Source organism: Tetrao urogallus (assembly GCF_951394365.1).
Source record: "Tetrao urogallus genome assembly, chromosome: 26".
Taxonomy (NCBI): Eukaryota; Metazoa; Chordata; class Aves; order Galliformes; family Phasianidae; genus Tetrao; species Tetrao urogallus.
Window position 1 is genome coordinate 2,121,286 of NC_136839.1, and position 23,518 is coordinate 2,144,803.

A 23,518-nucleotide genomic window follows, 5' to 3' on the forward strand; every position below is an offset into this window, starting at 1 on the left:
CAGCCGCTCAGTAAAGAGATCAAGATCCCATCTGGAGGGGCAAAAGGCCAAAGCCACAGAACAGATGGAGACCAAGCGACAGCTGGTGCAAACGTGCTTTCATGTGTAAAGTTTGTTCTGTGGAGAATTCTGCTCTCCAGCTCTGCAGGCATCGTTCTGATAGCAGCTCCTCCCCCCGCAGCACTGGGACCCAGCCTGCGCCCAGGAGCGGCAGCTCGCCATGATAGCGGTTAATTAACAAGGGCCCTTTCAACATTCAGAAGCTGTTGTCACACAACCTTGGCACCAGTTTAGCAGCAGAGGTTCCTGTTCCTTCCTCTGCAGGGGGAGATGAAAAGAATTCATTTTAACCCCGGCGGTTCAACAGATTTCCTGTACGTTTTTATATACGCCAAGGGCTGCCTGTTCAGAAGGGCTCAAGTGAAGAATGCAGTGCAACACACTGTGTTAACAGCAGAACGTCCGACTGCCTGCTCCGCTGTGAAAATCACCACACAATCAGCCAGGAGAGAGGATCCTCTTCAACACAGGCATTTAATCCTGGACCTCCCCAGGCTGCACCATGCTAACGCCATTCTGACCGCCTCTCCTTGCAGAAAGCTGTGCTCTGCCTCCCACCGTCAGCCAAGAAATCAAAGTCCTGGAGAAGAGGCCATTGTTTCCTTTTCTTTAATAAAGATAGGAAGTTTTTTTTTTCTGTTAAGGCAAGAATGTCATCCTGCTGCTAGGATCTAGTACTGCACCTTCGATTACAGAAAAAAACCATCATACTTGATTACAGTTAAAACTGAAGCAATTCGTAATTAAAAAACTAAAACAAAACAAAAAAATCCAAACATTCCCCTTCTAATTACCTATCCTGAGTCCAGTTTCATGACAGACTTTGAGGTACAAGACAATAAATTAAAAGTTCATTCCGACAGCACAGATCCACCGCCTCCTCAATGCGACGTCTTCTTTACTCCCTTTCCAAATTTGGCATCAAGTCCAAGGCCTGCAAAGAGACAAAGCAATCTGCGTGCACGGAAAGCTTCCTCTTCTTCCCCCGCTCAAAGCTGCAGCACACTTCCATCAGAAGCGTTCCACACAATTCCATTTTCTGACCAGCACCTTTTACAGCTGCCCCCGCTGAGCGCTGTTTATGTTAACGGAAGGAAGAGCTCAGCTCTGCTCCCAGACTTACCCAGGAACACCAGGACCGTCCCCACCCACTGCATGCTGCTGATGGGATTGGCAAACAGAATGACGGATGCTAAAATGGTGAAGAACTTGCGTGTTGTGGTGATGATGGAACAGGTCAGAGGTCCGAAGTAAACCACCGTCATGAAAATGAAGCTCTGGAAAACAAACAGGTGCTCTTCATCACAAAAAGACACAGCCGGGATCACATTTTCAACCACAGAGCCAGAGCTGAAAGAACAGCTTTCGGGTTGTTCTTTTTTTTTTTTTCAGCTCCCCATTACTTCCATATAACCATTTTAATTTCGTGGCAGCCGACATGGAAAGCAGCGATAACCAAAGCAACAGAAAGCGAGGCAACTTTGCTCTGCCATCTCCCAGCTGTGCAAACAAACCCCAGTGAAGGCTGCAGAACAAGGGCAGTTTACCTGACCCAGCGCGCTCGTCAGGCCGAACAGCAGGATGTTGTAAATGATGCTGGGATAACGCTCAGTGAAACTCAGGAACTCCCAGAGCTCTCCAGTGAAGAGGATCCCTGCGGGAAGGTCGGGATGAGAAGTTATTCACCCGAGCATCATCTCAGCCTACGGAGCATAACCTCAGTTCACATTCCCAACGCAGCCGGCAGCACGGAGGGCTGCTCAGCACGGAGCTCAGCTGGGGAGTTAAGCTGTGTGTGAAGCAGCGCCCTCTGGTGGGCATCGGAAGAGCTGCACCGAACACCCAGACACCGAACACCCAAACTGAAGCTCTTTTGCAACGAGCGTTTCCAAGTCCTTCAGGGAGCAGAACACGGCGCTGCTCCCGCAGGGCGCTGCAGGGCAGGCCGTACTTTGTGCAGGGCGTTCCTTACCAGCTCCCAGGAACAAGGTGGACCAGAGGTTAACATTCAGCATCATGTGATTGGAGCCGGTTTGATAGTGAGCTCTCATGTGGTCCTGAGAGACACCTGTCAGCCCATCCAAGGTCAGCGACAGCAACTGACAAAAGGAGACAGGGATACGAGTAAAGCAAAACCTTCTCTAGGGTGAAGACCTTCAGCTCCCTCCCTCGTTTGAGGCATCCCAAACAGCTGTTAAACACCAATGATGCCACCTCAGAACAGACAGAAAGAGACGTGCATCCCTCAAACTCGATGAGGCGCCCACTGCACGGAAGCATTTCCACATCAGCTTTAAGGTGCTCTTGCTGTACAAAGCTCTCCCTGCTCCATCCTCCCACCAGGCAGCCCTGAGCTCACTGCACTGCAGCAGCACTCACCAGAAGGAGCTCCCCGTAGCCAAAGATGTGGTCGTCACCTCCAGCTCCCTTTTTGGGCTTATACATGAACAGGGCCACGCCTGTGACTATCAGGAGGACGCAGAGGTACTTGGCCAGCGGGTACTTCTTCCTCAGCACAGTCACACCTAAAAGCATGACTGCAAAAGAAGCGACACCATGAAGCCCACATCCTCACCTGGGAATACAGCAGCCCACAGAACAGAACACGGGGCCGAATGGTGCACAGCTGCCGTTCCTGCAACACAGCGCTGTTTTTACAGCTGAGCTCCTCGGATCAGTCAAAGGACACGAGAAACCCACAGAAATACACGCAAAGAAGCATTTTAATTTGCTTACCTGGAATGGGCTTACAGGATTTGCCTAGGACCTATCGAAAAAAAGAGCACATTAACCACCTGCACACCAACCTCCTGCCTGCAGCGTGAGCCCAACACGAGGGCGACCCGACCGGCACCGACACACTGCAGCTCCTGCAGGAAAGCCAACAAAGCCCCGCCACACAGCGACCGCAAAACCAAAACCTGCAGCCCACAGCCGTCAGCAGCAGCTCCCAGCCGGCGAACGGAGCTCCATTCCCGGAGCGGCCGATTCTCACCTGGGTCGGGTAGTTGACGAACTGCAGGGCCGAATTGCTGGAAACCATCGCGCCCAGATAAGAGAGCGAGCAGGCGGCGTACAGCCAGCTGTGCGTGCGATCCACCCTGGCGGAGTCAAAGAAACGGATCACTGCGGGGAGAGCGAGGGAGGAGAAGCGTCAGGGCTGAGACGGAGCTCAGGGCGCTCAGAGCCGCGGAGCGCGGGGAGCCCCGCCGGCAGCCCGGACTCACGCAGCTTAGCGAAGGCGGCGTTGATGACGCACTGGATGAAGACCAGGCTCAGCGCGTACGTGAACTTCTCCTGCCGGGCGCCGTCGCCGTATTTCCCCCGCGTGCTGCAAGAGCGGGACGCGGTGAGCCGGCGGCGCGGGGAAAAACCCGAGTCCCGGGCCGGCCCCGCGCCCGCTCACATGCTCTCCTGCAGGATGCCGTAGTAGAAGTAGCAGGCGAAGACGCCCAGGAAGCAGACGGGCAGGCGGAGGCGCTCGGGCAGCGCGGGGCCGCCCGCGTTCGCTCCCATAGCGGCGGCGCGGCCGCTCAGCGCCGGGCCCACGTCCAAAGCCACATCGCGCAGGGCGGCCGGCGGCGGCGGAGCGGGCGGCCTCATACACGCACCGTGCGCCCGCCCGCGGCGCAGGACCCGCCCGGCCCGGCCGCGCCCGCCCCCCGCGCTGCCGGATCCGCGGCGGGGTTGGGGGAGGACGAGCGGCGGGAGACGTTGAGCAAAACCATCCCGGAGCTGCGGAACGAAACCGTTCGCCTCCTCTCCGAGGTCGCCGCCGTCGCGGTTCGGCCACGATCGCGGCTGCGGGGATTTCTGGAGACAGGCAGCGCGTGGGGCAGCCCCGGGCTGGGGGCCTTCAGTGAGCGCTGCCCCGGCGGTGACGCAAGCAGATGTGGAGCGCGGTGATTGGCTGTGCGGCCAGGGGGCGGAGCCCGGGTGGCGTTCCCGCCGTCGCCCGAGCGACTGGGGCGTGCCGTGCGCATGCGCAGCGCCGAGCCGTTCGGCGGCCGGGCTCGCTACGTTCCCTCCACCCGGAGTTCCGCTCAGCGCCTCCCAGCGCTCCGCCCCCCGTCAGACTCGGGAATATTAAATCCAACCCCCCCCCCCCCAACACGAGGGCTGCCGGATGCATGAAATAGTTTATTTTCTCCATGTAACTGTCAACACCAGCATCTGCAAAAACCCCTCTAAACACAACTCCAAATCTAACGTTCCTCCTTTAAGCTTTGCAATACATACATAAAATACAAACTTCAAACAGCTGCAAAAATAGTGTCTTTGGAAGAAAATAGAGTTTCTACATCAGATATAAGAAAATAGGCTTCTTCAGTACAACCCAGAGCCTTTGCAACAGAACACAACCAAACGCCGCTGTTAAGAGGCTTTTTGCCATCTGTGTCCTCGTGTCACCGCTCTGCTTTCTGCTCTGCGGCCCACGAACCCCACACCCCCCCCAGGCAGCCCCAGCCCCGCTGTGCAGCTGTGTGGGCTCAAGGCCGGGCGCCTTCCAGCACCCCATCCTCTCTTCCTGCAATGTGGCCGCAGCACCGGGGACACCAGCAGGCAGCTCTGCCATTCCTGAGCAGCCACCATCTCTCTCCTTCACTCCTTGCAGTAAGGCAAGTTTTCCTCCCCCTGTAGAAGGCGGCATTCGGTCACCTGCGCTCCCCTACCCCCCATTCAGCACAGCTGCCTCAGGGCTCCTCAAAGCTCTGGGGTTTCAGGGGCTGAAGGCGTCCATGGAGGCACAGGCAGAGAACGCTGCTGTCTGTGCCACCAATACAGATCAACAGCAGCTCCCACGGCCCTGGAGCAGCCGTCCTACGAGACCCTTCTCCCCCTTCCCACCTCCCAGAGCTCAGCAAGCACCGGGCAGCAGCAGCAGCAGCAGCAGGGATGAGAAGCACTGGGATGAGAAGCGCTGGGAAGCTCCACCTGAATCCTTCCGGCTCAACTGCACTCAGAGGCCCGGAGCGCAGCTCCGCCCACCGCAGGGGTGCCCAGCTGCTCTTCACCAGCAAAACAATCATACAGGAAATGACAATTCAACGCAGGAAAGTGCTTTCAACAGGGGAGGCTCGGGGAAACGAGCCCCTCCCGCAGCAGCGAGGAGTCCTGTGGAACGTGGTACTTCACAGCTGCTTTCATCCTTGGCAGCCCGCTGTGGTTTTCAGGCCCAGCGCTGCCCCTTGGCTGTCAAGTCCCAACCTCAAGGCACTGATCTCCATGGGATGGCCGAGATGCACTGAGGAGCCAGAGCTGCTGTTGCTGGCTAACTTTCCCAAAGGCTTCACACAACGAGGGAGCTGTGGAAGACGACGCTCTCCTCTGGCTGCCCACGTTTCCAGTGTTCATAATTGAGTGAAGGCGACTTGGAGGCGTCGCTGAAGTTATCTACAGCAGCGTCCTTCCGTGCCCCAAGGAATGGCGTGGGGGCCGAGGGCTGGCAGGATGTAAACGCGCCCGTGCCAGGGCTGGATGATGCTGGAAAGCCCCTGCTAAAGAGAAAGCCCACGTTTGGGAAGAGAGGCTTCACCAGGCTGACAGGGCAGAAGGCAGAGCCCGTGGGGTTGAAGTGCACTTTGTTCTTATCCGGGCAGGAAGGCTGAAAGGTGTGGTCAGGGCTGGAGCTGAAAGAGACACAGAGGATGTGATCAGCAACAGATGCTCCCCAAGAGCACCAAACTGCCTGCGGCTGCAGGGAGAACACCTGGGGTTGCGTGCTCTTCAAAGAGCCTGACTAAAAGCTGAGTCGCTGGGCTGTGAGCCGGGCTGCTCCTCATGCACAGAACAGCACGACGAGGCTGTTTTGTTTTGAAAGCACACTTATTTACAGGAAAAGCAGCTCTCTTTTCGAGGGGCTGTGCTGGCTGAGAGTTATCTACTGCCTAGGAAGGGCAGAAATCGCAGCACCCTTCCCAGTGTGTCTCAGGGTTAACACTGCAGCTTTCACCTCTTCCACCAGGATCCGAGCAGCCAAGGTTTTGCTGCAGTGTTTCTTAGAGGCTGTTCTCTAAGAGCAGGGCACAACAGCACAACTGGAGGCTCAGCTGCTCCCACCCCAGCATCCTGCCATAGGAGCAACCCCAGCTGAGCTCTCCTCTGCCACAACTCCTCGCACTTACGAAGCTTCTTCAAAGGCCCGGACTTTCTCACATCCCTCAGGAGGCTCCCGTTTGAACATGTAGCTGTGGTTGGGCCGAGGAGAGGAAGCGAAAGCCAGGACTGGAGAAGGGCTGCCCTCCTCTACAAGAGATGAAAGATACTTTTAAAGAAATTTTTATGAGAATCATAGAATCACAAGGTTGGAAACGACCTGTAGGATCATCTGATCCAACAGAAGTTTAAGCTAATCCCAAGCGTGCTCTCCCAGTACCCCTGTGGCTGTGGGCTAAACCCAAAGCACTTTATTTGTGTAGCTCCCTGCTCATAACCACCATGCAGCACAACAGGAGAGCATCCACCTGGAGACCCATTAGCAGGGCTCAGGAAGTCCACCATTATTCAAAGTGGCCGAGATCCCTTCCAACCTCATCTGCAGCTTGGATCCATCACACAGCCTCCTCATCCCCCCACAGCTTCCCAGCCGCACGGGCTCAGCGCTTGCCTTTCTCTTTCGGATCCAACTGCACCTCATCCACAGCAGAGGAGAGTTCTTCTGCCACCAGTCTCACTGGAGTGTGTGGAGAAAGGCGGAGAGGCACAGAAGGGGAAGGAGAAAGCGAGAGGCTGCTGCAGCTGCCACTGCTGGGCTCCAGCATCAGGGAGGCATCCCCAGAGCCCCTCGGAGCAGGTGCTGGTGCTCTGTGGCCATCTGGGACATCCAAGATCTAGGGAAAAAGCAAAATCTCAGCAGGACAAGAAGAAACCCAGCCCTTCCACCACAGAAAAGGTGAGGAAGCAGTTGCACCTACAGACGGTATTTTTTGGGGTGCTGCCTCCCAGCAGAGGCTCAGCCACAGACAGAGCAGAAGGACACAGACCCTTCTGCATCTCCTGCGCCACTTCTGCTCACAGGCTGGCTGGGATCACCTCCCACACCTGCATGGTATGAAGCAGCCTTTGGATGCTGATCTAAGACAGTGCCTCAGTGCTGCTGAGATTCCTGCTGGCTGATCTCCCACAGCACCAAGCCTAAGGAGGGAAGCCCAGAGCCGTTCAGGCAGCTACGTGCCCAGAACTGAACACAGACATCATCCCCACGGCCCAGCAGCAGCTGTGGGCAGCGAGCGTCACGAGAGGAAAGCATTCAGAGACCATCCAGGAGATTCAGGGCGATCCTTCAAGCTTCACTCACCCTCAAAAGCTCTTCATCTCCATGCTCCTTCACAAACACTTCCTCTAGTTCCTGGTTTAGCCCTTCCAGGCTCCTGTGCAAGCAAGGACTGAGCCTCAAAACAGGAGACAGAGAAAGGAAGCCTGAAGGAGAGTCCTGCAACAACCCAGAGTGAAAGATGTTAGCTGTGGCAGCACAAACTCAGTCATTTCTCAGTTCCATTCTGATATCACAGCACTCCAGTGCTCAGCCAGAGCCTTCGAGGAGGTTGACTGGCAAAGACCGACAGAAGAGCCACAGAAACCCACCAAGTGCTGGTCAGAGCACGGGGATCTGCTGAAGCAGTGAGGAGGAAGAAAAAACGCCCCCCTTCCACCCCCCCACCCCCTTTCTCAGAAGTCTGAGAACAGCTGGGATGTCTGCACTCATCTCATTGGGACGCACTGACAGCACGGGGAGGTGTGAGCCTACATCAACCTACCCGCAGCGATCCAAGCACAGCGTGGTCCCCCTGCAGCGGGGAGCTCTTCTCCTTTTCTTTGCCACTTCTGCCGTTTAGCTTCGTTCGCTGGAGCTGCTGCTTCAGTTTGGCAATCTAGCAAATAAAGTTTCAGCTGCAGAATGAGGCAAGCCAATACACCTCCACCAAAAATCAATAATCACATCTTGTCTCTCTCCTCCCCTCTCTCTCGCCCCATGAGGAAGTGCCAAAATAGTGTCAGCTCCCATCGCACAACAAGCTGCTCTGCCTCTCCAAGGATGAGCAAGGACTGCCCACGAGGCCTCACCAAAAGCTGCCCCTTGGCAACGTGGGCAGCGCCGCTGCATCTGGGTTATCTTCCACCTGCAGCACAGGCCCTGCTGGAGCCCACGCACACTGTGACACCTACCAGCAATGCGCTGAGCTCCAGAGGAGTTTCTTTATAACAGCTGCCTGTGAGATCAGCCTCCTGTCCAAGCACAGCATTAGGGGTGAGAATGAGGGCTAACATCTCATCTAACACTACAACCCCGTCCTCCCACTCCCCTCCCATGCAAGCAGGAGCCTCCTGCACGTCAGCAGCTAACACAGACCTTGCTCAAGTGCTGGGAGCGATCTGTTTTACCTCTCTGCGGTGATCTGTGCTTCCCCAGGAAGCAGAACGCTTGTGAGCACTGGAACTGGCTTTTCCCACTTCTGCATCATGCCAGGACACCGGGGTCTGAATGAGGAGAAACATTGCTGAGAACAATCGCAACCCTTACTGCTCTGAGGCTGCTGGAAGAGCCCGAAAGAATAAAAGCAATCAACTGCTGCTCCTTCACAGCCCTGCTCCAGTCCTCCCCCACTGTCACTCAGTAAAGCGCACCGAATTCTTTCAGCACTCACCAAAACCTCACCATTTTAACCGAATCTGTGCCTCTGAAGGAAAACTGGGCCCCACGGACCTGCATGGCAACTGAGCTGCTCGGAAGGCAGTGCCTCAATTCCCACGGGTACCTGGCAATGTGAGGCACAGCCATTGCTCCTCACGCCCTGGCGCTGCCTGCGCGGGCTGCAGCCCAAAGCAGGGTGACGTAGAGACACAAGCACTCGTTTGTACACAGCAGCCTTACAGAGAGGAAAAGCCTCACCCAGCTGTGAGAACACACAGCTTGCTTCTGAGACCTCAGGCTCCCATTATCGCAGTTCAAAGGCGTAACCAAAAGCAGGGTTTGGCCTGCAGACTCGATGCTGCCGCAGGAGTGCTGCAAGAGCCCAGCTGCCTGTGCTGCTCACTGGCTGAAGGGCTGGCAGCTCTCAGCTGGCTCTCGGTGCACAAAAACAGCCCCAGCGCACTGCGCAGCTGTTTTCCAAGCAACAGCCACGTTATGAGCATCAATGGCAGTCAGAAGGGGCCGCTGATCTGATCGGCCATGGGTGTGAACTTCCTTCCGCTGAACTCAGTCCTGCTCAGCGGAGCCTCCAGCACCAGAACGCTCCCAAGGCACATCAGCTGCAGGGCTGCTTTGTGCCAACATCGCATGTCAGGCCCTCTCAAAACACCCAGCCCCTGTCCCCACTGCCTGCCGTGCTGTGGGAGGCTCTGACAGCGCTCCCCTCCTCCATCCTCAGGGACGGGCTGCCCGGAGGTGCAAGGGCCTGAGAACAGCTCCTCTCCAAGCAGCTCTCCATCTCCCCTGAGGCCACTGCGAGAACAGCAGCTGTTGGAAGCAGCCCCATCGAGTCAGCAGGATGACAGAAACCTCTTCTCTCAAAACGTGTTTTAGTATGTATTGAAACCAAAGGAACAAGGCGGGTTACCTGGAGAGGTACCAGGCTTTCCTTTGGTAACTGGATGCAGAAGACTTCCAGACAGAAATCCAACCCTGCCCCAAGTCACAGGCTCCAATGCAGCCCCTCCTTGCACCCCCCCCCAAAGCAGGGCACACCATTCCCACCACAGCGTGTCCTGCCTGAGTCTTCATCCACAGGACCAGTGAGCAGCAGGCACGGCAGCACAGCAGCTGCCACAGAGTGCAGCGCTCAGTTTGGTTTGACAGAAGCAATCTGCTCAGCCTGAAGCATTACTGCGAGGTCCTGCTGAGCTCAGAGCAGCCTCAGCAGCCCCGTGGAGGAGCAGGCTGCTCCCATAGGAAGTCCTGCAGCTCAGGCTAACCCCACACTTTGAGCACATGGCACAACTGATCTCATTTCCTACCTCAAATAGTCTCTCCTAAACAACTCGGACAGCGTTCGGTGTTGATGCCAGAACATTGTGTCATTTCACATCCCAGCAGATCACGTACGTAGGAAAGCTAAGGAGGAAAGCTAGAAGAGGCAAGACTCAGCTCCATCTCATGTTACTGCTGAAGGAGAGGCTGGGAAGCTCAGCTTCAGCTGCTGGAAGAGCCCAGGATGTGAGAAAAACTTAAGGCACCTGAAGACTCTAAAGCAACAACTCCTTTAACACCCTGCTCTACTGCTGTGACACCCAGAGCACCGGGCTGCCAAGAAACAGGGCCCAGAAAGGAAGAAGCGATGATTCTCGCAACAGGAAAACCTGAAAGTAAAGAATGTTTGTGCATCCCACTCCTTTTCTAGGCAGAGTGTCACGGCAGAAGGAAATTACAGAACTTTTTGTACTAACTGTGGCAAAACTGCTTCCTCAGAAAGAGGGGGGGAAAAACACTTTGCACAGCAAGATAAAGGCGCAGGCTGCAGCTATGCACGCTGCTGCCACTCTCCCCCACGCTGAGCACCTGCAGTTGTATCTCACTTAAGCACCTTACGACAGCAAATCTACACAGCTCTGCACAGCAGCTGATCAGTAGCTGTGGAAGGAGGAGAGTAAACACGTACTGACAGGCAGAGAAAGTCCCAGCTCAGAGCTGACAGCATGGAAGGGGCGTCAGCCTCCTGGAGGAACATTTTGTTAGAGCACAGAGCAGGCCACAACAGAGGACTTCATTCCCAGCTTCTACAACAGCCAAGTCATCTGATGTGCACACAAACCAGTGGAGCACACCAGTGGAATGCTGGAGATCACTGCTCCTCTCACTGGCACGTTGCAAGGTCACATCAGCATCTGCAGATAGCAGGGCTGCAGCACAGCTGGCCCACTGAGCACAGCCAGCAGCTCCATCCTGAGGAGGTGCCCCCACTTCACAGCCCTCTCCTCACAAGGACTGAATGCAAGAGAAACTGAATGGCTGCAAAGTGCCAGAGCTCAGCGCTCACTGATCTGCCTTGGGACAGAAAGGAGGAGCGCGCTTCCCTCACTCAGAAATGAAGGTTGACAAATCTTTTCCTTTCCAGAACGTCCTCTGCAGCGCTGCTGGGCACAGGACTGAAACAAAAGCAGGCAGAACACAGTGGGAAAGGACAAGGGAAGTTGGGAACTTCCTGCAAACAGCCCAGGAATAAATTGTCAAACAGCAAAGATCAAACAGCAAGTTAACACAGATTGAGTGTGCTAAACAAACGGCTCGCTAAGCTAACGGATGCTCTTATCCTCCTGAATTCCTTCACCTCTGCAGATAGGCGAGCACTATTTGCTGCCATGCAGTAATATTTACAGGTTGCTAAGAGTTCCTTGAGGTCTGGAGCTTTTCCATCCTACAGTAGAGCTGTGCTGTGTTAGTGAGCCCTTCTGTGGGAGCACCCTCACCGTCTCAGCGTGTGGCACGCAGCCCATGCGTGTTATATAAGGACTTGGCCCATAGCTGCAAGCCAGAAAAAAAACGAGCAGTGAGCCAGGGCTGGAGCAGAAAGCCAGAGGCCATCTGCCTCCAAACAAGGCCAAGGAAATTCTAACTGCACCGAAATGGAATCATGGAGCTGAAAAGCACGAGGGGAAAAACAGCCTTCCTAGAAAGCTGCAGCTGGATGGAGGGGAATGCAGCATTTCCTCTCTTTGCCCAGTTTACAGCCATTGCAGTTCTGCAGCCCCTTCCTGGCCCAGGGACTTCCCGCACGGCCCGCATCCATACCTGGGTAGCTTTGTCATTCATGCACGAGGCAGAAGCACCATCAGCATCCCGTGGCCACTGCCCCAGCAGGTAGGAGCCCACGATGGTGTCCAGTGAGGAGGTGCGACGCACGCGGGGCTGCCGGGGCCGGCAGGGCTTCTCTGCAGCAGCAGCAGCACAGGGAACACTCGCTACACAGGAGAGAACAGAGGAGGACGTTCAGGCTCTCAAAGCACAGCTCCAGCAACAGCCACCCCTGCCAGCAAGCCCACGTCCACTGCAGAGATCCCAAGAAGGGAGGGAGCACACAGAACCTGGAGAAGCTCATTTGCTTCTTGAAAATTTAAGTGCTAACGAAGGCCCTGAGCTCCCAGCCCCGCAGCAGCAGCAGCTCTGGTGCCCAGGCCACGTTGCACAGCACAGCACTGCTGCTCCTGGGCCATCAGAACCATGCAGCAGAGTGGGTCAGTGAGGGCTGGTGGAGCTCCTGCCCTCCCTTATCGCTGAGTGACTGCTTCTGTACAACAGGAGATTTTACTGCAGCCCTTCAGTGCCTGCTTGAAACCAGTGATCAGACATTCCATCCTAAGCCAAAGGAGCTGCCACACGAGCGGGTGAAGTGCTCAACAGGGCAACCTTGCTTCTGCGTGGGAAAAAACACCACGATGTCCACAGAGCCCCATTTCTTATTAGCTGGAGCGCAGTGCTTCAGCTGCAAGAACCCGGGCTCCTCCCGTGGGAAGGCCCAGCAGTGATGGGCAGCCTGCACGCCTTCACTTCAGCAGAGGAAGCACGCAATCGTCTGCTCCCAGCTAAGGGAGGCCAAGAGAACACCTGCACAGCTCAGGATCCTGCAGGCAGCCTTGAACCCTCGCTGCCGTTGGCAGCTGCAGGCACTCGCCCAGCAACCAGCAGGAAGGAAGAGCACAACCTGAGTGCTGCTGTGACCCAGGGCAGGCTGGCAGGACCCCAGCACCCACCCTGCAGCCCAGCACCTGCTCTGCCCAGCTTCCCTCTTCCAGGAGGTGACCACCCCTCACCCGTGCAGATTTTTACCACGGTACCGAGGAGGAAAAGCTTCGTGCATACAAGTAGTTCAAACAGCAACAGCACAGCTGCCCTCTCCTGCAGCTGAAAGCTGTTATCACCAAACCCAAAAAAGCAGCAATCATGAAAGGCAAGTTCAAGCCAGCAGAAAAGTCTGTTTGCATTTCATTTTGATTAGACATGCAAATTAGCATGCATATTAGAATCAGCCCCATGGCCTCCTGGCAGGGTAGTGAGGCCACGAGCAGCTCTGCTCCAGGTGTGCTGTGCACAGACATTCTCTCCTTCCTCCCCAAACTCAAGGTAAGGCTGGCAGTGAGTTGACCACGTTGAAGCCAGCATCAGGACTGCCCAGCACCACGCTGTGTGCCAAATTCCTCTACAGAGGTGTCTCAGCTCTCACTGCTTGGGGACGTGGCTGGGTAAATACCTCTTTTTATCAGCTAAAATACCATTTGAGAAGTGGAATTTGAGTTCCAGGTGAGAAGGGTAGGGACAAAAAGCCACGTGGGAGGGCTGGAATAGCATTAGTCCTTGCACCACAGCCACACCTCACAAGGTCCACACAGGATTAAAGGCTTATTGTGCTGGCCCAGCTGGCATCTCAAGCCACACTCCCCGCTTCCAACAGTTAATAGCCTAAGACAGCTACCACTAATTTAGAAACTCAGCGTTTGCAGCTTCCTCACTCACTCACACCTCCATCCCGTGTGGCTGCTGCCCCTGAACTCAGCCCACAAGCACCTGGAGCACAGCAAGGACAGATCCACAGCACACAGCACAGCAGCTCCATCAGGAGCAGCACAAGGCAAGAGCTGGGCTTTGAGCAGCACGCAGGGAGGCCGTGCCATGGCTGCGGGGTGCTGCAGCAGGGTGGAGCGTCCTGTTTGCAGCCCTGAGCCGTTATCAGCGCTCCGCACTGAGCTGCACAGCTGCCACCTGGTACCGGTGCTGGGTCTGGGCAGCTCCGCAGCTGGGAAGTGTTGGCTGTGGTGCTTTTAGTTCTCACGTGACAGCAGAGCTGCTGGAGATAAGAGAGCTATCGCTGCGCCTCCAGGAGCCACTGGGCTGCTCCGATTGCTGCACGCATCCCCAAGTTCAGGAGATCGGTGTGATGCGTGCAAGCACAAGCAGGAAGCCTTCAGGATGGAGCTCTGGATCTGCAGGATCTCTGGTCTTTCCCAGCCACAACACGGGGAGCTCAGAGCTTCCAAAACCACCCTGAGCCAGACCATCACTGCGTCTAAAAAGAGAAACGCCTACAGTCCATTGATTAAAACAACAACCAAAAGGATCTCTCCATTTTCCAGAGTCACCATTCAGTGAGCAGCACTTGGAGCTGAATCCACAAATGATGGCAAACAACAACAGTGCTCCCACTACTGCTCTCTTTTTAGAGTTGTAAAATTTTATTCCTTCCTTCCCTCAATTTCACCCTGGGGAAACCCACCCTCTCACATCAGAAGGCTGTTTAGAGATTGAGGGACGTGCTGTTCAGACCCTGACATTTTTTGGAACACGGCCATGAGAAGTCTGCCTTAAAGTGACAGAGCATGAAACAACAGCCCACGTTCCAATACAGCCAGCTTTAAAGAGAACCACAGAGCAACGGGAGCCTCAGCCCCTGAGTTCTGCACCAACCAGGCACAGGGAATGCTTTGGGACGCAGCTTTCCTCTCAATGGCTTAAGCAAGAACTGTTAGCATTCCTGAAGCATCAGGCTGAAATGGAACCTAAGCAACTCGGTCAATAATTAACTCATGCAAATATCTTCCACCCAACTGTAACAGAAATTACAGCTGATTATTCAAGTTCTGCACCAGCTTCTCTTACCCACACCTTGCAATGCTCTTTACAATGCAGCCCATACCCAGGGGACGCTCCTGACCAAGGGCAGAACAGTGATCAGCAGTGCAGATGGTGGAGATCAAGATCAGAACTGAAGCCCTGATGTTATAAGCTGTTCAGGTCTCATTTCAGCCTCTCTTCAGTCCCACCAGGGTGAATCAATCAGGCTACCTGACAGGTTGCTGCCATATAGCACTGAATTCTCAGCAGCAAGCAAGCAGGCAGTTCTACGTACAATAAAACTGTAAATCCTCTGCTTTGTGCAGCACAGCAATCTGCAGACAGAGGCAGTCCCTCTGCAGGGACTCACAGCTGACCAGATGGGCACCAAATGGGCACCAAAGCACCACAGAGCTGGAGCAGCACTGGGAGGCAGCATGCAGAGAACAGATAGAGCTCCAGCCAGGTGCCTGGAAGCAGAGGTGACAGTAAATCTCAAACTCTGACCAGAAATCGATGAGAGATCCAGAAAGGACTGCAAGCATACGGCTACTGAGGGATGAGGAAGGTCTGGAACCACATCGTGAACTGAGTGCCACAGCAAAACCTCTGGCATCCAGCCCTGCCACAGGACTGCAAATGAAACAATTGACATCTCCACCTCTGGCCACATCTTCAAGCTTTGGTTCCTTTGTCCTTTAGGAAGATACGCAACTCACAGTTGTACCAGGATGGGATTTCAGAGCTCTTTGCAATGCACATTAACACAGAAAGGCAGGGAAATCCATCGCACCTTCCGGTGAGGAGACAGAAGCTGTGGTTGGACTGCAATCCCCCTCATGACTGTTGCTCAAACCATACACACATGGCTTGAGAAAAGCAAAAAGCACACAGCCCTGAGGATAACACAGATCTGCCTCTGCTTCAGGGCTTCTCCTGCACACAAAACACTGGGAACAGCGCTGGGAAAGCAGGACTGCAGCGTCCTGCAGCCAAGGGCAAAGAGCACCAACACCTCCAGGCCAGGGGTCTGCAGCACCAGCAAAGGGATCCCAGGCTCCCAGCCCTGCTGGTTGGATGCTGCATCGACTACAGCTGGACAGAGCAACCATAAATATCACAGGAAGAGATCAGTAAGAGCCAGCAGCAGCTCAGGCTGCTTGGGACAGTCAGAACAGCAGCTCCCCGGCCCAGGGACTGGAACTGAGCACCCTGAATGGAGGAAACGAGCTGAACTTTTCACCTTCATCTTAATTCTTTCAAAGTTTGTTTTCCAAATGAGAAAACAATCTGAAGAATTTCAGCTTCCTCAGAGCCTTTGGTCCAAGTGAACATTTCCTCCATTGGGCCAATGTACCGCAAACCCATCTGCTCCCATTGGCAGGAGGGCTGTGTTTCTGGATGGGCTTCTGGATGCTGAAGTTGGTGGAAGAGCAGAAGAAAACAGAAGGGCAGGCAGGCAGCCTCTCACAGACTGTAAGGGTGGTTTAGAGACGAGCAAAAACCTGTTCCAACTTCAGATTTTGAGGTAATGTTCACTCTGATCTGGAAAATGAGCGGTGACCAAGGAGCTGCTCAGATCACCCACATCCCTATCAGAAGAGTGAAACCCCAGCTATGAAAGCAGAGCTGAGGGTGTCTTCCTCCCCCCCCTTTTGTTACACCTCTTTAAATCAATTCTGATAAGCATCTAGGAACCAAGATCTCAGCGGAAGGCAGGGCCAAGGTGAGGAACCTTTGATTCCTGAGCCCTTGGAAATCTTCCAGTACAAAGTAAAGCAAACACAGCAAAGACATCCTCAGTATTTCTACAGTTACAATCGAGCTGGAAAACAAGGAAAAAGGAGGCTTGTGCTTTATACATACAGGTACATAAATCTCACCAAGCTGCACGACAAGCCCTTCTCCCTTTCTCTTTCACAGCCATCGTTAGGATGAGTTTCAGTTGAGCCTGCAGAGACCAAGTGTGAAACTATTGAGAAAAGCCTTCATCAGGGAGAAAAAGTAAGAATAAAGCCACAGGATCTGCTACTCCTTCCTACAGCCTTCCTTGTGCCTCCCACCTGGGGCAGCAGAACGGCACAGCTGCTATCAGCTCACTGCAGCACCAGCCTGAACGGCACTGCAGGGCAGCAGCCAGGGGACCAAGCCAGGAAGTGCACTCAGTAACTCCTGCAGACTGAGAGGATGGCAAAGTGGGAGAAGCACAGGGAGGGCAGGAGCAGCAGCTCTGTGCAGTGGCACACAGGCCTCGCAGGCAGCACAGAAGCAGCCATCTCCCACTGCGCAGACCAACCACGCCACCATCTTCAACGCTCGCCTGGTTTCCTCTACAACCATCCCTGAAAGACCAGGTGCCCACAGGCAGCACCACAGGCATCATTTTTAAGGCAAAGAGACCTGAGTAACATAAATTCCGAAAGGGAATGGATTTTACAAGTCCTGTATCCATGCACGGACATCTTTTGTACGAGCACAATTGCCCCCAGCCATCACCTTGAACTGCATGAGCAATGGGGAAAGTGCCAAGACGACCTGCTGCAGTCAGTCTTAAAGGTCTTGCCATGCACACGCTATTTCAACACGCAAGCTTTGCATAAAAGAGAACTTGCTGCACTTGGTGCTCAGCATCACTTCTCTGGCAGCACTTGTTTTTTCCTTTGCAGGACGCAGTCACACAGGGAAACGTTCACCCCACCTGGAACGGCACAGATCAGTGCCCAGGTTCTTCCAGTTCTTACCCAACAAATGTGAGAACTCGGCTGTGCTCTACGCAGCTCTGAGAGGCAAACCCCAGCTGATGGAAAGATCCAGAAGCAAACATCCATGTAGGGCAAATGAGCCGAGCGTTCCTGCGGAGCATTCTGCTATAAAAGGGGCAGATCAAACTCACCGCGTGGCCCCGCTGCTGCTTCCTGCACGTTTCCCTTTAAATGTCATCTCCAGAGTTTGAAAGCAGGGAAAAACTCGTTTCACCCACAGAACGTCAACACAAGTCAAGATTAGTTATAGACGTGTCCTTTGTTTCCCCTTTCCCACACCCGTATCCACAGGCTGACAAACTGGGAGCAGCAGGTTTAGATGGAAGGTACGATCCGTATCAGCTGAGGACTGCAATGCCATGAATGGGCTCCAATGACTCGGCCAGCAACTCGTTCTACATTAAACAAAGCCACCTGCAATGCTCCGACCCCAAGCCTGAGCCACACATTGTGCTCAGCTGTTTTATACCAGCAGTGATTTGATTTCATAGGACAGAAGCGGGATTCTTCCTGGAGAGCACAGCAGCAGGGCATCTCCAGGGCTTTCCCATCCCAAATCAGTCTCCACACGACTGCTTTTCCCCATTGCAGCTCTGCCTGTGCTTAACCCTTTATTTCTATCAGCTTGTTTTCCCACAGCAAAACCCTGAAGGCAAAAGCAGAACTCCAGAGCGATGAATCTCAACGTTTGGGAAAGCAAAGTTTGCAAAGCAGCCATTGGCACAGGGCAGCAGTTTTCCCATGGCAGTTCTCTGCATCCACACTTGAGGGCTTTTGTTTCTTTTCTGGGAAGCTGGTACCCAATGAACTGCTCCTTCTGATGCTCCTTCCCTACAAGTTCTCAGTTTCACATCAGACTTGTGATACAGACCATGCAGATCTGTGTGCTCCTTGTTCATTTGCTTAAGCGCCCCCCTAAACAGCTGCAGGTGTCAAAGAGCATAAAGGGAAACTCAGGAGCAGACACCACGAACATCTGGAGCGCTATTTTGGTAACGAGGGCCTTCACACACATCCCCAGGATACAGAAACACCACTGGGTACCAACTCCTAAAGCAAACACAGCGAGGCCTGAAGCAGTTACCAAATTCAACTAATAAGATGGGGGAGGCAGAAAGGAGACCCCCACACTCATTGTTTGAGGCCTGCAAAGGGAAGAAGAGACCCTGTTACCAGCACTGCTCTATCAAGCAGGCAGCCCTCCCGCAGCATTTCCAAGAGGTAAACAGACATTTTCTTTCTGCTAAACACACACTCGGGCAGTACTGCCTACAGTGTCCCACTCGTCTGGCATGGCTTTCATTCAGATACCAAATAAAGCTATTTGGCAGTCTGCTTACTTCAGGATCCACGCAGCAAAACAACTGGACATCTCAGAAGCAAGCAAGTTGAGCAGGCAAGCAATGAAATCTCAAGGAGATGAGTCAGCCCAGCTAACCAGCTTCCTGAAAAGCTGCAAGGCACACACAGGTCCGGAGCAGCAGTGCTGGTGATGGAAGCCTGCTGGCCATCAGTGAGGATTCAGACTCAGAGGCTCACAAGGGACATGAATTGGTGCCCAGCATTTGTCAGACGCTCCTGGAGGATGATCTGCAGTTCTGTTGTTGTCCTTCTCCTTTGCCACACCGTCACTGACAAACCTGCACAGGGCTTAGAAGACAAAGGCACAGCCTTACCTCCTTCCAAGGAATCAACCCCAGCACTGCTTGGAAGAGCAGCTGGTAGGCAGCTTCTTGTCCAGCCCTCACCCTCACTTACTCTGATTTTAATGAAGTGTTCTAAAAACTGCTGAACTCGTAACACAAAACGTGACTTTGCTGTTCTACTCTATTCCATCTTCTTTTTCTCTGTGCATGATCCAATTAAGACAGCTAAGCTTACTTACCTGCTTACGTTCTCAAAATGCTACGTTCACACATTAAAATGTAAGCTCCTATTTCAATAATCCTATTTCTCCAGTGCTGCACTGGAAAAAGCATAAAGACTTCTGGTCGTCTTACTTTAGAAAACCAGGTTTCAGTTCTGTGATGAGGAAGACTGGAGCTCAAAGCAACTCGAGCATGGAGGCCTGAGGGAGGAACTTCCAATGCTGCAGGAGCTTCGATGTGGGCTTGGGAGGAAACAACCCAGAGCACACACAGCACAAGCAGTGCCATGGGCTGCTTTCAGCTTCAGGCCCTCCATCCCCACAGAGCTCCATCAGCCCCAGGTCCACCTCACCTGGGAGAAATGAATGCAGCAGGGATGGGTCTGGCCTGAACATGGAGGAAACCAGAACACAGACCCACCTAACCACTGAAAGCCGGAGCACTTTCAAGATGATACAGAATTTAAAAAGACAGCAGTGGCACAGGTCACGATGCCTAGCGATGAATGTGATATCTCCATTTCTAAGCAGCAAGTCAACTCCTTTAAAAGGCTCTCAGCCTAACTTCCTGGCATCCCCCAGCTTCAGCTCTCCCTTTCAACAGAAGCCCTTTGAGAGACTCAACAGCTGCTCCTCGTTTCAATGGGATCCTCTATTATCAGAGCAGCTGCAGGATCAGCCCCTGGATCTCACAGCATCTCTCTCAGCACAGAGATCCCTGTAAAACCAGGCAGCTCCAGAGCAATGCAGAAAGGCAGCTGAGACAGAAGGGGAAGAGGTGACAAAGCAGCACGTTTCCACCCCAGCTCCCAAAAGGTGGGAGCAGAGCTCTCAGATGGTGAATCACCACGATAGCAGTTTTTGGTTAAAGCCTGCCAGTGCGCTGCTCCCACACATGCAGGGAGCAAATTGAGGCTTACGACTGAGGCAGAGAGCAATGGAAATTCAAACACTTACAAAACTGCATACGAAATGCCTATGATCAAGAGGAAAAAATCAAGCTGCTACAGCCCCAGCAGTGAGGCACAGAGCCAGGAAGAAATGAAGAGCAGCAATTCTGGTTCGTGTCAGCGGAGCTGCAGCCTTTTTGCCCTGGGAAAGCTGCACGCTGCCGTGTGCAGGCACAGCACTCAGCTCCCACAGCTGAAGGCTGCAGGCAGCCTCCTGCCTCTCCTTTCTTTGAGGTTTGATTTTTGGTAACATCTGAAGCTACCGAATAATTGCCCTATTAGCAGCAAGTTCACCTTCCTTTCAGCACAGTACTGTGAAGGAAGAAGAGCCCAGCACTCAACATTTATTTCATTAACTTGGTTCAAGTGTAAATTGAGCAAGTAGTTTTCTAATAGCTCCTCCGATCAATGCAAACCCTGCCAGGGGCACGAGAGACTCAATCGCAAGCAATGAAGAGCACAGTATTTCGGGAAAGGCTATTAATTCTCATTTCAGGACGGGCTGCAGCACTCCTTTCTGCAGGGCAGAGGAAGCAGCTGCTGCATTCAGTATGGGAGCAGCACGCTGCTTGCCCGGCCGAGCAGGCAAACACCCCTCGCTGCCATGCAGCCCCGGTGAAGGCTGCAGTTAAGACCCAAACGCTCTGGTTGCTTATTTGAGTGCTTCTCGCTGTAATTTACAGCCAAACGAGAATCCGACCCCCAGGAGCAGTCCCACGAGCAGCTCATCCATATGCACATAAAGGAAAGCCGAAGGCTGAGGTCAGCAAAAAGTTCTATTTCAATCAGTGTTTCTGAAGTAGTCAGGAAGAAACCTCCGCGATGCGACTGAGGATGAATTAGGGGAAATCGAGTCACCGCTGTAACACAGCGGTACCGAACAAAGGGCCGGGTTTTGGGAGCCACCCCCGAGCGAAGCTCTCCCCACGCGTGGGGCCGGAGCTCGGCTTTGTCCCGACCGCTCCCCTATCCCCCCCCCCCCCCTCCCCCCGCAGTCACGTTCTGCTCTCCCCGGGCCTCTCCTTCCCCTCCCTTCCCGAGTTCCCAGCTCCACGCGCTGTCGCCCGGGCCGTTCGGAGGTGACTGTAGCGCCCTAAAGACCCGAGCGCGGCCGCGCAGCACCGCCCGGGGCCGAGCGGGGGGGAAGGGAATTGATATTACAGCACACCGCGGCTGCGCTCCGGGACCAGACGCTGCCTGTGCCCGGGAGGGGTCCCCCGGTGCCGGTTACAACCCCAGCACAGCCCCACCGGAGCTCGGTTGGTGGAGGAGGTACCCGCAGTTACCTGCCCGGCCCCCGTCTCCGCTGGCGCCGCGGCGCTGCTGGAGCTGGAAGGGGACGGTAGCGCGGAGCGGCTGGAGCCCCCCCGCCCCGCCGCGGCAGCAGGAGGTGCTCGCAGCACCCGCCATGCCCGGCCCGACCCGCTGCACTGAGCGCCCACCGCTGCTGCCACCGCTTATCAGCGCTCGGGGGCGGGGTTAGCGGGAGGAGCCCGGTGCTCATTGGGGTAGCTGCGGCGAGGCTCCGCCCCCTTAGCAGAAGCCAATTAAGACGCCTCGCGAGGTCCTCGCCGCACGCGCTGTAAATGTAGCCAATCGCAAACGCTGCCATCCTCAAGAAACGTCATCCCTTTCTTCAAAGCCAATCACTGACGAACGAGATCCGCAAGTCCCGCCCCTTCGCCCTCCTCATAGCCGCAGCAAAACCAATCACCACAGGAGAACGCCACGGAAATCCCGCCCTACCGCGTGGAACCAATCGCGTGCCCACTCCAGCTCCCTTCCCGGCAAACACCAATCGGAGCGAGTCGCCAGTGTTTGTGTTCGGCAGCCAGGCGGCCAATCAGCGGCGGGGCACGCTGCGGCGTTCACGCCCCCGGACGCGGTTTCTCTTTCGCCTTCGCAGGCCGCTCCCCTCCACTCGCGGCTGGCGGCGCCGGGCCCGGCCCAGGCCTCCCCTCGGCCCAGACAAAGAGAGCGGGGCTCGAGGCCCTGGCCCAATTTATACCGGTGCTGTTGTGCCGCATGCCACCCCCTAAACGTATGGCTTTTTTTTTATTTCGCCGAGACTCCCGCAGCTTGCAGAGCGCATGGCCTGACACCGTGCTGCAAACCAGAAAGTAGAACAACCCCTACTCACGGGATAAGCACCGTGCTGGCACCCCCACATCTGCTCTGCAATGGGCCAGCTGTGCAAACAGCTAGCCAAGCTAGCAGGCATAGCAGCCTCCTGCCTGCCCTTATTCACAACCTTCAGCCCTCAGATCCATGCTCCTGAGCTGAGCTTTGTGTAAGCTGCTTGCTGTCTTCTTTTCCACCCATGCTCACGTTTGTTGTCTTTCAGCCATAAAAACAAGCTGCAGAAGGAAATTCTAACACATGTTTTACTGCCAAGTGAGTCTGCCATTTTTTTGTATGCCTCAGACACCTGAAATTCAGAATGTTTCACCAGAAGCCCTACCAGGTTGAGCTTAGGTACACACACACACACACACACACAGGTAAAGCAGAAGTGCTGGGATACAGCAGGGCAGCTCTGCCAGACACAGGTATGGGCATTATGTGCCTGCTGCCTGATTGAGGGCCTTTTTCCAAGCTTTGGCTGCTGTATTGTGCCTCAGTCCCTTTCATCCTGGACCTCTCAGCAAATGCAGACTTCTCTCTCCCTATCCAGGGCTCTCAGCAGCCAGCGATTACCATCCTTTGACTTTCTGTTCCCTAAGGATCACTACTGTTCATGGGTGCCACTTAAACCTCACCATTATACCATTCTGTTTAGCCTCCTGAAAGGCTTCACAACATCTGCACCTATCCCTTGTTCCAGTCCCCTACAACACTTGCATTTTGGTCACTGTTCCTCAAATAAGCATCATTACGATTCACCCTTTCTTCTAGCCGTACCTCTACCAAACCCACAGCAGAATGCCCACTTTAGGCCCCGGCCTGCACTTTGCCTGCAGCAGGGTGCAGCTGTGGGGGATTAGGGCAAGGAAGCACTCATCCCAGTACAAAGGGTGGGGCAGATTGGTCCCATCCAGGCTTCTGGGAAGCCAGATAAGAGAAGGGGGATGGCATGAGATGGCAAAGTAGCCTGGGCTTCGTGCCAGTCTCTCTGGAGAGGAGAGGTTATGACAGCAGCAGGCGGTTGGCCTCCCCCAGTGGCTATCACAGCAGAGCAGCACTCCCCATCCTCTTCCTGTATCTCTGCTCACAAGGCCGCCTGTTTCTATTTGCATGTAATCAGGCAACAGATGGGAAACTAGACAGTGCAATCGTCTTGCTTCTAGAAAAACCCTGCAGGGGGAAGAGGCAGCGAATATTGCAGTGCTTCAGTTGC

The 23,518-nt window shown here is 54.5% G+C and overlaps 2 protein-coding genes across 2 annotated transcripts; both read right to left on the reverse strand.

The window, feature by feature from the left end:
- Nucleotides 1–941: 941 nt before the first annotated feature.
- Nucleotides 942–3,663, reverse strand: SLC35B1 (solute carrier family 35 member B1; the record flags this gene model as incomplete). The annotated part of the gene is made up of 9 exons (XM_079547002.1): nt 942–994; nt 1,184–1,337; nt 1,608–1,714; nt 2,033–2,159; nt 2,440–2,597; nt 2,797–2,827; nt 3,056–3,186; nt 3,288–3,391; nt 3,467–3,663. The coding sequence occupies 9 exons, from the start codon at nt 3,661–3,663 to the stop codon at nt 942–944; spliced, it is 1,062 nt and encodes a 353-aa protein (XP_079403128.1).
- A 1,687-nt stretch (nt 3,664–5,350) lies between these two features.
- On the reverse strand, nt 5,351–21,591 carry FAM117A (family with sequence similarity 117 member A; the record flags this gene model as incomplete). Its single annotated transcript, XM_079547090.1, has 8 exons — nt 5,351–5,690; nt 6,186–6,306; nt 6,668–6,890; nt 7,358–7,492; nt 7,818–7,931; nt 8,443–8,538; nt 11,789–11,958; nt 21,468–21,591. 8 exons carry the CDS (start codon nt 21,589–21,591, stop codon nt 5,351–5,353), a joined length of 1,323 nt encoding a protein of 440 aa, XP_079403216.1.
- Between the last annotated feature and the right edge of the window lie 1,927 nt (nt 21,592–23,518).